At 38.1% G+C, this 13,741-nt stretch overlaps 1 protein-coding gene across 1 annotated transcript; it reads left to right on the forward strand.

The window, feature by feature from the left end:
* The first annotated feature begins 2,063 nt into the window (after positions 1 to 2,063).
* Positions 2,064 to 13,309, forward strand: stil (STIL centriolar assembly protein). The gene is made up of 17 exons (XM_082138207.1): positions 2,064 to 2,360; positions 2,603 to 2,689; positions 2,787 to 2,894; positions 3,939 to 4,054; positions 4,136 to 4,317; positions 7,856 to 8,097; positions 8,184 to 8,267; positions 8,418 to 8,504; positions 8,935 to 9,082; positions 9,344 to 9,453; positions 9,593 to 9,719; positions 9,815 to 10,801; positions 10,871 to 11,003; positions 11,086 to 11,284; positions 11,431 to 11,575; positions 11,680 to 11,966; positions 12,043 to 13,309. Exons 2-17 carry the CDS (start codon positions 2,604 to 2,606, stop codon positions 12,764 to 12,766), a joined length of 3,765 nt encoding a protein of 1,254 aa, XP_081994333.1. The 5' UTR covers positions 2,064 to 2,360; position 2,603; the 3' UTR covers positions 12,767 to 13,309.
* The last annotated feature ends 432 nt before the right edge of the window (positions 13,310 to 13,741 follow it).

Genomic DNA, 13,741 nt, shown 5'->3' on the forward strand with positions numbered 1-13,741 from the left:
GGAATTAAGAGCTTAGAATGTTATAAAACCTATAGAAATTAAACAACTGAATTGACAAAAAAACACACAAAAAAGACACTAACATTTTCCATGTGTGGATTTTAGATTGGGAGTGAATTCTGATTACAGAATAATCAAAAATGAACTGTTACATCAAAAAAGTAATCTTATTACGTAATGCACGTTACTTGTAATGCATTACTTTACTCGTTACATCAAAGAGTAATCGGATTAAGTAATGTTAATGCATTACTTTACTCGTAACATCAAAAAAGTAATCTGATTACGTATTGCACGTTACTTGTAATGTGTTAATTTACTTGTAACATCAAAAAGTATTCTGATTATGTAAAGTTAATGCATTACTTTACTCGTAACATCAAAAAAGTTATCTGATTACGTAATGCACGTTACTTGTAATGTATTACTTTACCTGTAACATCAAAAATTTATCTGATTACGTAATGTACGTTACTTGTAATGCATTACTTTTAACATAAAAGTAATCTGATTATGTAATGCACGTTACTTGTAATGCATTACTTTAATCGTTACATCAAAGAGTAATTGGATTAAGTAATGTTAATGCTTTACTTTACTCGTAACATAAAAAAAGTAATCTGATTACGTATTGCATGTTACTTGTAATGCGTTACTTGTAACATCAAAAAGTATTCTGATTATGTAATGTTAATGCATTACTTTACTCGTAACATCAAAAAAGTTATCTGATTACGTAAAGCACGTTACTTGTAATGCATTACTTTACTTGTAACATCAAAAAATAATCTGATTACGTAATGCACGTTACTTGTAATGCATTACTTTTAACATCAAAAAGTAATCTGATTACGTAATGCACGTTACTTGTAATGCATTACTTACTTGTAACATCAAAGAGTAATCTGATTACGTAATACACGTTACTTGTAATGCATTACTTTACTTGTAACATCAAAAAGTAATTGATTATGTAATGCGCGTTACTTGTAATGCATTACTTTACTTGTAACATCAAAAAGTAATCTGATTATGTAATGCGCGTTACTTGTAATGCATTACTTTACTTGTAACATCAAAGAGTAATCTGATTATGTAATGCACGTTACTTGTAATGCATTACTTTACTTGTAAAATAATTCATGCATGAAAGGGTTAATGCAATTACATCAGAAGTAACTAAAATTAAATTACAGAAAAATTAAGAGTAATCCCTTACTTTACTTTTCCAAGGGACAAGTAATTAAATGACTGTAATTAATTTATTACACCTACACTGATAATAATAATAGCGATGATGATGATAATACTGATAGCCTACTACTACTACTAATAATAATAACTTACAAATAATACCGGTAAATATATAAAGGTAAATTCTAAAGTTATTAATACTTAATTAATGTATTGCGCAAGTATTTTTTAAAGTTGCTATATATTTTTTAAGTTGCATTAAGGATTGAAATAACAGCTTGGAACAATTAAAAAAATTTTGCGTAAGTAAAACTGACATATAATCAAAAAATGAGAGCGTAGTAATTTGGCAAGCTTCATTTTAGCACCTGTCAGTAGGGCTAATAATTATTACATTTATAGGAAACAATAAAATCAAACTAAATACATTAATCTTTCTTTCCAACTAAACTAGAATGATGTAAATATCAATTTAATTATATGCAAATTCTTCAAAACATCAGCAAATTACCTCTTTTTTGAGCAACAAGTGCAAATTTGTGTGCTGAGTATATTTTATTATACTTATCTATTGATGTTGACCCATGAAATCAGAATCAAATTTGATTAAAGATATTCAAAGCAGTTAGGATCACAAAGTTACTATTACTATACCATTATATAAACTCTTACTATTTTCTATAATAAACAGCCTCAAAAAGCTAAATTCACGTGTAAAATAGTACGCTAATATTCTCACACTCTCTATCCATTCAAAAACACTCCGCAAGCAAGGGATCCGGTTCCTCTCTTCTGATTGGTCGAGCGTCCCTCGCAAGTGGATTCCTATTGGCTGAGCCACCCTGCTGCAGCGCCCCGCCATTGGAACCTGGAAACAGCGCCACAATTTATTTTCGAGTTGTTGCGTTTGTTGAATGCGTTCGTTTTGTATTTCATTGTTTATTGACGACAACTGGCATTTCTCCGTTTTCTGACACGTTAAACGAGATAAATTATTAACTCAGTGGTCATTACACTCGTCTTGGCGCGGTTAATACCGCTCGAAGGGCTGGAAGGACCGTTTTAACACATTCGTGGTCCGTATTCACGCTCACACCCTGCAAGATTTGCAGCGTCGCGATTAAAACACGACGAAGACATGAGCAAAGCGTTCAAACAGCCCAAAGGTAAGACATTATATACCCTGCATCGGTTATAAGAAGTTTGAATTGGTATGTTATCGGTTTTTAACCGTTTCTAGTAGTATTGTAATGTTAGCATGAAAGCTAAGTCTCCCAACCTGCCAAACATATCAAAACATCCTGTCTTGAGTAACGTTATCTAAGATATTTTGAAAGCGCACACTTAAGGCAAAAGCATCGGTGCATGATCAGATTCCGTTAATTAAAGAGGCATTTTTTCCCCACAGAATGAATCGTGTACATGTGGATTTTAAAGGGTTGCCAGCCCACATCTTGGAGAACAGTGTTAGAACAGAAACCCTTCAAAACCTCAGGTAACTACTTAAGCTTTCACTTAAGTTAAATTGCACCTAAACCACTATTTTAAAACGTTGTTATTGTTCATAAAAGTAATGATTTAGCATTTTTAAGGTCATCGGACAATGTTCACAGTCCATTGACATTCCCAACATCTAAAGTCTCTCTCTGGGATCCATCTCCCAGTGGTGATGTTGTCAGTCTGCATTTCTCATATTACAGGTGAGCCTTTCTGTCATCTATATTTGTAAGTTTATGGGTGAACCATATTTTCATATTTTACACCATCAACGTCATGTGATTACTTACTGGGGGAAATAACACAATCTTGATTAATTTTCATGTACTAGGGATGATGATAGCAAAATGTATTTTGCATTTAGCCTTATTTTGATGTGTATCGCTGTGTTAATTTAAAAATTGTAGTAAATTAAATAACTTTTTGGCCATTTCTTTGCAGTCAAAGTTGATTTTTCTACAATTTATAAACTATCATAATATTATTAATTAATATTTGTTTACTTAGTGTATACTTAGTACTTAATACTTAAATACTTAGTATTTTTTTTTAGTAACACAACTTTACAATAAGGTTCCATTTGTTAACACAAATCGTAGTTATTTTTTAAAAATCGTAGTTAATTTCAACATTATTAAAAACAAAAGTTGCATCTGTAAATATTTTTTTAATGGATGTGAGTAGACATGAACAACGAACAGTTGTATTGTTATTAGCCTAACTAATGTTAACAAAGATTAATAAATGATGAATTGCTCAATGTTAGTTAGTGCATTAACTGGCGTTAACTTATGAAACCTTATTGTAAAGTGTCACCGTTTTTTCTATTTTATTTTTCTATTCCCATTTAACTTTAATTAGTTTTTATTTCAGACTTAGTTTTAGTCAATTTAGTTCTTCAACTTTTAACTTAAAAAATTAGAACTGTGTAAGTTGTTCATCGAATATTTTATTACATTTCAGCTTTTGCAATTACTGAAGATGACTTTTAATAGAGTATTTTTTAAAACTGTTGGAATAATTTTATGATTTTTATGTTCTCACACTGTAAAAAATATGATCAGTAAGTTATAACAACAAATGTTTTTACATTGCTTTAACTCATCAAAATAAGTTAAGCAGTTTTCAACTTCAGCTTAATGTAATTTAAGTCAAAATGACTTAAACATCCAAGTGGATTGTACTTTAAAAAGGATTAAGGATTTTTTTTTTTTTTTTACATTGCAATAACATTTGGTGTCTTTCAGGAATCCAAGACTGTTACTTGTGGAAAAAGCTTTACGTTTAGCTCACCGGCATGCTAGACAGACCAACAAGCCTCAGTTTTTCTGTTTTCTGCTTGGGACGCTGGCAGTAGACAGCGGTTAGTATAGTGCCTGTGTTTGGACATCTTACAATGATTCATATTTTGATGCGTTTTAGTGACTAGATCTTATTTTCCAAGACGAGGAAGGTGTGACGATAACCCTGGATCGTTTTGATCCGGGCAGAGAGCAGACGGGATGTCCTGGGAAAGCACCAACTGCCCTGCTCCCCGGAGACATCCTTGTGCCATGTGTATTTGAAGGCCGGCATGCTACTATCAGCACGGTGCACTCGGGGGAGGATTTGAACATCTCGTTTAAGGTAACTGATCTGAGAATTGCTGACTGGACATGTTTAGGATCGAATGGCTGGGGCGCTTTCCTCTTGTTGCTATGGCAACTTATTGAGACATAATAACCTGTCAGTAACAGCTGCCCTGATTGTGACTCAGTGTTCCTTAGAGACAGGTGATTATAATGTGTGTGTGGCACTGCTTCCATCTGCCGTGGTTTATTAATGTTCTTAATTTAACCTGGATGTGTTATTAATACGAGTAAAAGTGTTAAATGCTGTTCTTTTGAATAATCAGAGATGTTTCTTGGGCTGCAAGTCAGCATATTTGAATGATTTCTGAATAATCATGTGACACTGAAGACTGGAGTAATGATGCTGAAAGTTCAGCTTTGCCAGCACATAAATAAATTACATTTAAAACATATATTCAAACAGAAAATGGTTATTTAAATTGTAATAATATTTCACAATATTACTGTTTTACTTTATTTGATTAAATAAATGCAACCTTGGAGAATATAAGGCTATGTTCAGACTGCAGGCAAAAGCGGCCCAAAACCCTACTGATGTGGGCCACTTTCATATGTGCTCCTAAATCAGCTATAGGTCTGGGCCCGTATTCATAAAGAATCTTAATGCAAAGAGTAGCCCCTAGTGACAAAATTCTAAGAAAATTCTTAGAAATGTGGGCGTTTACTCTTAAAATTAAAGAAAAATTCCTAGTAAAGAAAAAAGTAATTCAGAAAGCATCTTAACCCTTAAAAGAGGTCTTAAGGTCAAAATTGTTAGGAGCACGGACGAGGACTTTTAAGAGGCTTAAGAGTTTCTTTAGCAGAGGAGAAAATGGCAGAAAGACGAAGAGGGAGAAGAAATGTGTTGAAGACAATGAATAACAGTGAGTTAATAAGACGCTATAGATTAGATCGTGCAGGGATCATGTTTGTGACTGATCTTATTAGAGACACGCTAACATCTCCGAAACAGCACAGAAATGCCATAGCGCCAGAAATGAAAGTAATCACTACATTACGATATTTGGCAACTGGGAAAATTCCATGTTTGATACATTAAAACCAACATTCAAACCAACATTAAAACCACCACTTAAATAGACATGCCAGCAGTGTAATTGGCTTAGAATGATAAAAATTGTTCCACTCTTTCCAATCAAATACCTTATAGGAAATTAACTGCATGGTAAATAAAAAAAAAAGGATTTATATACACATATATAATGTGTGTGTGTGTGTGTGTGTGTGTGTGTGTGTGTGTGTGTGTGTGTGTGTGTGTGTGTGTGTGTGTGAACGGTCAAATAGGAAAAAATTACACATGTAATTTCAAAGTGAAGGCTTAGAATAGACCCTATACTTAAAATCACTTTTTTTTTTTTTCTTCTTGGACAACCAACCAATCACAGTCTTCAAAAGATTGTGTCATACATAGCAACGGGGTCAACCCCGCCTCCTTACTAAGATGAAAGTTTTTGTCTTTTCCTTACTCAGAGTTGCTCTCAGATCGGTCCCGAATCGCTTTTAAGCTAAGACTCCTACGTAAAAGTTTTTAAGCTAAATTAAGAGTTTTCTTAGAGGATTCTTAGAATCTTTATGAATACGGGCCCTGATGTTTTGCAATGCAACCTCAAGTCTGAACATTGAGGAAAGACTGTACAAGAAAAACGTTGCCTCCTCGTCTGTGTCCTCGTCGTTGAGGTTTGAGCGTAGTTACTATGTTTACTGTGCTTGGATATTTTAATGTTATTATAATTGTTATTTATTGACTGGTGCTGAGAGAGTGCCAAGGCACATTGTATTTCATTGCTGTGGTACTCTGTCTGTACTAATATGCATATGACAATAAATTTGAACTGCACACAAATTCGCTGGCTTCCGCAGCGCATCACCTTATATTAATTCATTAGAATGTTGTTTTCAGTAACCTCTGTGTTTACTTCCGTATTATTCCGTGCTGCGCGTCATCTTTGTTATTGTTCTTTTGCGCATGCTGTTCAGACTTTCGGAGAGGCTTGCAATAGCAAGCTAGCTTTGAAAGCATAAGATCCCACCCTTCCTTTAGAGCGTCTCTAATTCCACGTCGTCTTCAAAACGCATGAATGGTCGCACATAGCAGAGAAGCATCACGAGACGAGAGACGGCATTAAATTACCTCGTATCTCAAAGCACATAACATTACAATAATAATAACAACGAATGTAAACAATTTACAGGGCTCTTACTTGTACCACCTGACTGCTGCAGAATCATTTCGGCATTGATTAGTGTTGACATAGAAATGCATAAATTTGAGTGAGGACGAGAAGAGCTCCGGGTAGAACGTCAGGGGTTGCCATCACGTAATTACGGTTACGACATGATGTGAATGCAGCATAACTTCATTGTTTTGGTTTTGGAGGAACTGTAAAAGGTGGCTGCTGTTTGTTTGTGGCACTCTGGGTGCTTTTCAATATCCCTCCTCGTCTCCTCTCTCCTCCGTCCTCCATCCTATGACCCGGAAACCGATCGAGCTCAGCCATCTTGAAGGACATCTCAATTCTCTAATTGCACCGTGAGGAGTCGAGGATCGAGGAGTTAGGAGGCTTCCTGAGGAGTCATGAGCGAGGATACACAGGTGTATCCTATGCGGAAGAGTTTTATCGACTTAAACGTGACGCACGTCTAAATTCTCCTCCCCTTTCACATCGGTCACAATCATTTTAATTTATACTTTACCTTTGCAGTTTATATAAACCACACATCTCACATATTTCAACAGGGTATCTTGCTTTATTATTATTTATTATGAATTTCTTAAATAAACAAACTTCAACAACATAAGGGCAGATCCTTTGAGTGCTGCTGATGACGCGATGAAGTGACGCTTGAGTGATCAAGTATTCCAATGTTTAAAAAAAAGTTACATTCGATTCCTCCGTCCTCGCGTCTTTTCCTTGCAGCCTTCCCTCGCATCCTACAGGGGGCGGAGCTGAGACGCGAGGAAAGGAAGCGAGGAAAGGAAACGAGGATGCACAAATAAGAAATGAGAAGCACCCTCTGTCACTGTCCGTCTATAACTCTGTATAGCTTTACGTAACGCGCTGATGACATGGGATGTCTGCGTGGAGGTATGGAAATACATCTGTTGACAGGCAGGCAAGACATAAACTTTTTGGTCCTGAGACTTCCACAGAATATATTTTTGCCTTCCCGTCCTTTTAAAAAATAATGTGAACAGCCAAACAAACAAAAATGGATCTGAGCAATAAATCAGAATTGAGCACCAAGGCTTGTAGTGTAAATGTAGCTGTAACGAGGTTAGATGTTGTGGGAAGGAGTAGGCGGGAACCGACGAACATATAAAGACTTTTAATAAAATAAATAAACAAATACAAAAACGAAAGTAAAGACTGCAGCCCCTCACGGTTGACTGCCGCCACACATAATAAAACAAAAAATAGTCCAGGCCTGTTCCTCTCTCGTCCTTCACGATCGTCACTCCTCCTTTTCTTTAAAATTGTACGTACATTTAGATTAAATGGTCCATTAATGCTTACTTTCATGTCTCTTTCTAGATGCTTCAACATTTCTGCTGCAGTAAAGAGACGCTGGAGTTGTCCAAACTCCTCACCTTGCGAGCTCGTCTCAGCTGCTCCGAGAACATGGACAGACTCACCTTTGACCTGTCCTGGGCGGCTGTCACACTGGCCTGCACTCTAGATGCCGTCCCTGTCCGGGCAGTGCCCGTCATCCCTACCGCACTGGCCAGGAACCTCAGCAGCCCAGCAGGTGTGACCCAAAACAGCAGGAAACGTGGGTAAGGAAGCACTTCTCTTTTCTTATATGGCCATGTATCCTCCTCCAGAATCTTTTTGTGTTTTAAAATGTGACATTCTGTCTCAGGTTTCTAACAATGGATCAGACCAGGAAACTTCTCCTCGTACTTGAATCCGACCCGAAGGCTTACACTCTCCCGTTAGTAGGAATGTAAGTACTTTAAGTGTTTAGAAATGGTGACTGTCTTGCTGTCTTTATTCAGCCTGTTAGAAGGTGTAATAATTCAGCCCCATTAATTACATGCTTGGAGTCCCGCAAGATGTTCAGAGTAGGTGTGTAACAGTTGTTCTCCTGTGGCAGATGGTTGAGTGGCGTTACACACATCCATAATCCTCTGGTGTGGGCGTGGTGTCTGAGGTACCTGCACAGTTCCGCCCTCAAAGACAAGTGAGTGTCCCATCCATCTGCTCTTTTGCCAATAAGTCAGTTAACTCCAAGAAGGGCTCAATTATAAAGACAACATGAAATTAAAATGTATGTACGTATTTTGTAACCATAAAATATTAAGTAAATAATTATTTGAAAAAATGTTTAAATAACAAAATATGACCCCACTTTTCATGATATAATCATGATGCTGATCATATTACAGAAATGAAATGCATTCTGAATGCAGCTTCATGTTTTATTTATTTTCATAGATAATTGTAGATTACTGATCTGTTGTTTATGAAAGCATTGTTTTAATATTATTGTTGATGTTAATCAAAGTAAATGTGATCTCTTCATTGTGTTGCTAGAATTTTTGTGAAATCTTTGAAAAATGATTATCAAAACAAAAAATTCCTGTTCATGTCTACATCTGATGGCTTTCCAGAGTGATGTCAGAGGGAGGTGCTTTCCTGGTGGTCCTGTATTCTCTGACTCACCGGGATCCGGAGTTCTATCAGTGTAAGCCATGTGTCGGGCAGCAGCAAATGAGCTTTCAGTTGCTCACCAGCAAAGAGTCGTTCACACTTTACAAGGTCGGTCCATCTATTCCTTTGTACTCGACAAATTAAATCTGAATATGCCAAGGTGTATAGGAAACATTTTTCCCCTTTTTATGCAACCTGTACTGATAATGTGTAATCTGATTATGAAAATAAATTTGTAATGTCTTAAGCAAATGTGTTTTTCCAATTGATCTTTGGTTTTTGTATTGCATATATTGTACTAATTGTTTTTTTAGGGTTGCTTTAATTATTAAAAGTTTTTTAATCATACTACATATTTTACCAAAACAGAATGTAGAGCCTTCAGAAGGACGGCCTCTACAATTTGAGCTTAGTGCTGAGAACCAAAATCAGGAAACTGTGCTGTTTGAGGAAGTGCTCTCTCAGACTGTGTTAACAGGGTACAGTCTTTTTATTTATCTAAAATTTCAACTTTTATTTAATTGAGATTTATGTTTGGCTGTTTAGTGTATCTGACAGAATACAATATTTTTAAAGCAAGAAGAAATATAACACATTATATCTGCTTTGTCTTATCAGGATGACTCTTGCAGCATCTTCAGTTGCTCCTCAGAATAAATTGTCTATCAGTGATCATGACTCGGGTGTAGAAGATGAAGACCTCTCTCCTCGGCCATCTCCAAACCCTCATCCTGTCAGTCAGCAGGTTTGTTAACTTGTGACCTTGCACCCCTAATATACCTCTTTATTCAGGATGGATTACCATTTAGCAGGTTCAAATATTCTTCTTTTTTTCTTCAGACTAGGCGTGTTCATCCTTCAGTTCCAGAACTCTCTATGGTATTAGATGGCAGTTTTTTGGATGCGAGTTTTGTTAAAACACAAGACTCAACTCCTGTTCCTCATAGCCTATCAAATGTTCAGCGGAGAAGCATTAGTCCTGCCCACCAGGGCCTCTCAGTGTTGAGACCTCCAGAACAGAGTAGTGTCCCTGGACCACCCCCAATCCGAAGACCACTAACTTCTATCCTCTCTCAGCCGAAAAACAAACTACATCCTTATCCAGGACAACAAACACCACAATCCAATGCAAATAGAAAATCCCTGACCTCAGTAAGATCAAGAGAGGGCTCGTCAGCATCATCCATGTCATCGTCTTCATCTTCTTCCTCGACAAAGAACGCTGCTTCGCCCAATGGCTCTTTTCATCAACAAAGGCACCGTTCTTCGCAAGGTGTTCCGACCAAATCCCAATCAGTTTATTCTGAACCTCCAACATCGGGTCACTGCAGTGCCAGAAAAAGTTCAATAATGCCTAGCCAGACCCCCATCCCTCATCCGTCCCAACACAGACTCTTCCATAGCACCCCAGCCACCAACCCTTGCAGCTGCTGCACCAACCAACCCACCCATGTTCCCATGTATCAAAACAACTGGCAAGGGCCACCAGTGTATCCCACTGTTGTGCACAATCCTTGTGGTTTTCAGTGCAGCGCTGAGAGTGTCCCACCTAGGGATCACTGCCTCTCGCCTTCTCGGCAATCTTTGGGTTGTCGCATATCTCCCACTAAAAGTCCTGTTTGCCATCCTGCTGTTCCAGTTCACTACTCTCCATCACCCAGTCCGTGTTTCCCCATAGTTAACCCCAACAAAGGTTCTGTTGAGCAAGTCCCTGCCTGTCAAGCCCAGTGCTGCCAAGTCCAGGACACCCCTGTGGGTCTGCTTCCTGCTGATGCGTACAGGATGCTCATGGATCAAGAGCGTCAGTTGAAGCTACTTCAACTCCAGGTTCGTATTAGTTTCATTGTTTTTGCGTTGACCTGTCACCGCTGGTTGTTAACAGACTTTCCTCAACAGATTCAAAAACTCCTTGAGTCTCAGAGCAAGACGACTCCAGGATCATCTAGCGAACATGCTCAGCAGGAAAGAACCAATCAGATGGCAACATCTCCACCTAAACTAACAAGTGTCAGTGTCGCTGTTGGAACAGGTACTATGACGGAAGGTTGTTGCATTTATTATCTGTTCTTTCAATGTCATGAAGTTCTTGTCTATTGTTGTTTGTTATTAAGGGGCGAGTTTGTTTTGGACCGCTCCCCAAGAGGCCCCCACACATGAGGCCTCAAGTCTGGATTGGCAAACCGAGGTGGAGCCAAAGTCTGAAGGTCAAAACAACAGTACAGTCACTTCCAGACTTGGATCTGAAAATGCATTTCATTACTCTGAAGAGCAGAGTCCAGGATCTCTACATCCAACATCTCCACAACACGAGTAATGAACCTTGTTTTTTCAGAAACAATTTTTTACCAATTGTTAACCTCTTGAAGTCCATTATACTTGGTTTGTAGAAGGCTGTTATGTTTTGTTTTTTCCAGGCAGTGTTTAATGTTTATTGTGACTTTATTTGTCTTATGCAGCATGTCGTCTGGTTTTGGAGCCCATTCGTTTTCCAGTCCAGTGTTGGGAGAGAGTGCTAGCATGTATTATCCCTCACAGTCACAGAGCCAAAATTTGTCTCAAAATGGAGAAATGGACGACCCAAGATTTTACCAAGAACTACTGGTATGGCCCCATTTTTATGCTTTAGTTGCAATTTTCACATGTTTAATTTGAAATTGACACAGTATTAATGTTCAAACTAACTTTGATTTTAATTCCTGCTCCAGGGTCAGGTGCAAAGTCGTCTGCAAGGCTCCACGGTTGTGGTTGAAAAGGTTGAGCAAGACCAACAGAGTGTCTCAAACAGACAAAGTCTTTCCCCTGTAGGTCATCAGTCAAGAAAATCACAGACAACCTCCATAGCCCAAACTCAAAAAGCTAAGCACAGATCCAGTCCACCAGATCAGGACCGTGTCTTAAGTGCAACGTTGAGACAACTCCAACAGTTCGGGGTGAACGTAGACTTAGACTCTTCCCAAGCAAAGATGACACGTGCAACTGTTGAGAGTGCCAGGTAATGACATAGTCTGACAGATTGTTTAATCAAAGCATTATTAAAAGTTGTGTTTCTAACACATTTTTCTCTTCAGTACCCTCGCTTGCATAAACCCTGATGCTGTGATTTCAAGACTAGCTCTTTCCGAACCAGTGGGGACCAGCATTTGGGGACCAAGCGGCAGTGTAGACCTCAGCCTGGAGGCCAACGCTATTGCACTTAAGTACCTAAGCGACTCGCAACTGTCAAGACTCTCATTGGGCGGTCAGTCCTCCATGCCACATCCAGACCCTGGCGCAATTCTCCTGAGAAGACCTTCTGTTGAAAAGAGCAGTGTTGGACTCAGTATACTGTCCCCCAGCAATATGTCTCTTGCTACCTGTAAGTACATGAAGAAATACGGACTGATTGAAGGAGAAAACAGTAGTGAGGAAGAGCAAGAGGACGCCGTTCTGGTAGACTCCGCTCTCGGGTGTTCCATACAGCATGAAACGTCCAAGAACGTGAGCGTTAGGCAAGACCGCGAAGAACAAAGTGCTATGGTTCTCAAAAACATTACAAACAAGGCAGTCACCAATCTCTATATGACTCCTGTTGACTCTCAAGAGCAGTTAATTCGAGACTTGCGACCCAAAATGCAGCTGCTTATGCGTGGCGGGAAGAACCTGGAGAAGGAGAATGACGTAAAGAATGTCCTGCCTCAACGTAGGTCCTCGCTAACTGAAAACCAGAGGACACAGGAAGTCATGGAGCCTCAGGGGTCAGTGGGAAATTTCCTGGATCTGAGTAGGTTACGGCAGCTGCCCAAGCTCTTCTAAAATGCACCATTTTCTAAATGGTCACCGAGTTGTTTCTGTGTGTGAAAGGGATTCAAGGGATGTCTCTCTGTTTTGATGCAGTCCTCAAAAATGTCTTTCATTGTTTGTTTACATAGTATAACATGATTTTATTTTTTGTAAAGTGTACAGACCCTTTTCAGTAAATGATTTTAAGTATGTTTTATTTCTGTGAATTGTCTTTTGTAACCCAAAGGGGCCTTATGTGAAAACTTGAAGGATTTTTACATTACATGACACATAAGGAGTCATCAGGGAACAGCAACCGAGAAAAGTGGCATGTATGAAGTGACTTACTCTGGGCAGTATTGTTTCATTTTCCCTTCACTAATTTTAAATGCTTTTAAAATTTTCTCTTTTGTTTTTGGCATTACTTGACTCAGCTGAATTACCTAAAGTCGGACAATTTCAGAGGGAGAACTTTTGCCCAAGTTTTTTTATTGCCTTTTGTGTTCTGTATGTTCTTTTTAAATGACTTTATGTACATGTATCTGTCTCAATTAAATTACGTATTCTTTTATTTAACTTCATTGTGTGAGTTTTATCTCTGACCATCACAACCTTGTTCACATATCCTGATGGATCAGGAAAAACGCATCTCAGTCAACTAATTAGTAGGTTAATGTTTAGCAAAAACACCTGGCAACAAAACCGCATAGATTTACATAAAAATATCTGGATGGAGAATGGAGGCTCTTTTGATTTGTACTGGTAAGTTACCACTGAAGATGGTTTCTACATCCAGAAACTGCATAGCAAAGTACTAAACACCATTTCATGGTGGTGACTTTTGCATGCACAAGAACCATTTTCTTCAAAACATTTGTTCAGACAAAAAAAAAGCTTAGACACAACCTCTTGAGTTTCTCATCACCTTTTACCAAATCTAAAGAGGCTCATCGGTGATTATGGGCTGTGTTTCAAAACCGAGCCGTTTTTTGAGCCAACAATAAGCAT

Source organism: Leuciscus leuciscus (assembly GCF_965113295.1).
Source record: "Leuciscus leuciscus genome assembly, chromosome: 15".
NCBI classification, from domain to species: Eukaryota; Metazoa; Chordata; class Actinopteri; order Cypriniformes; family Leuciscidae; genus Leuciscus; species Leuciscus leuciscus.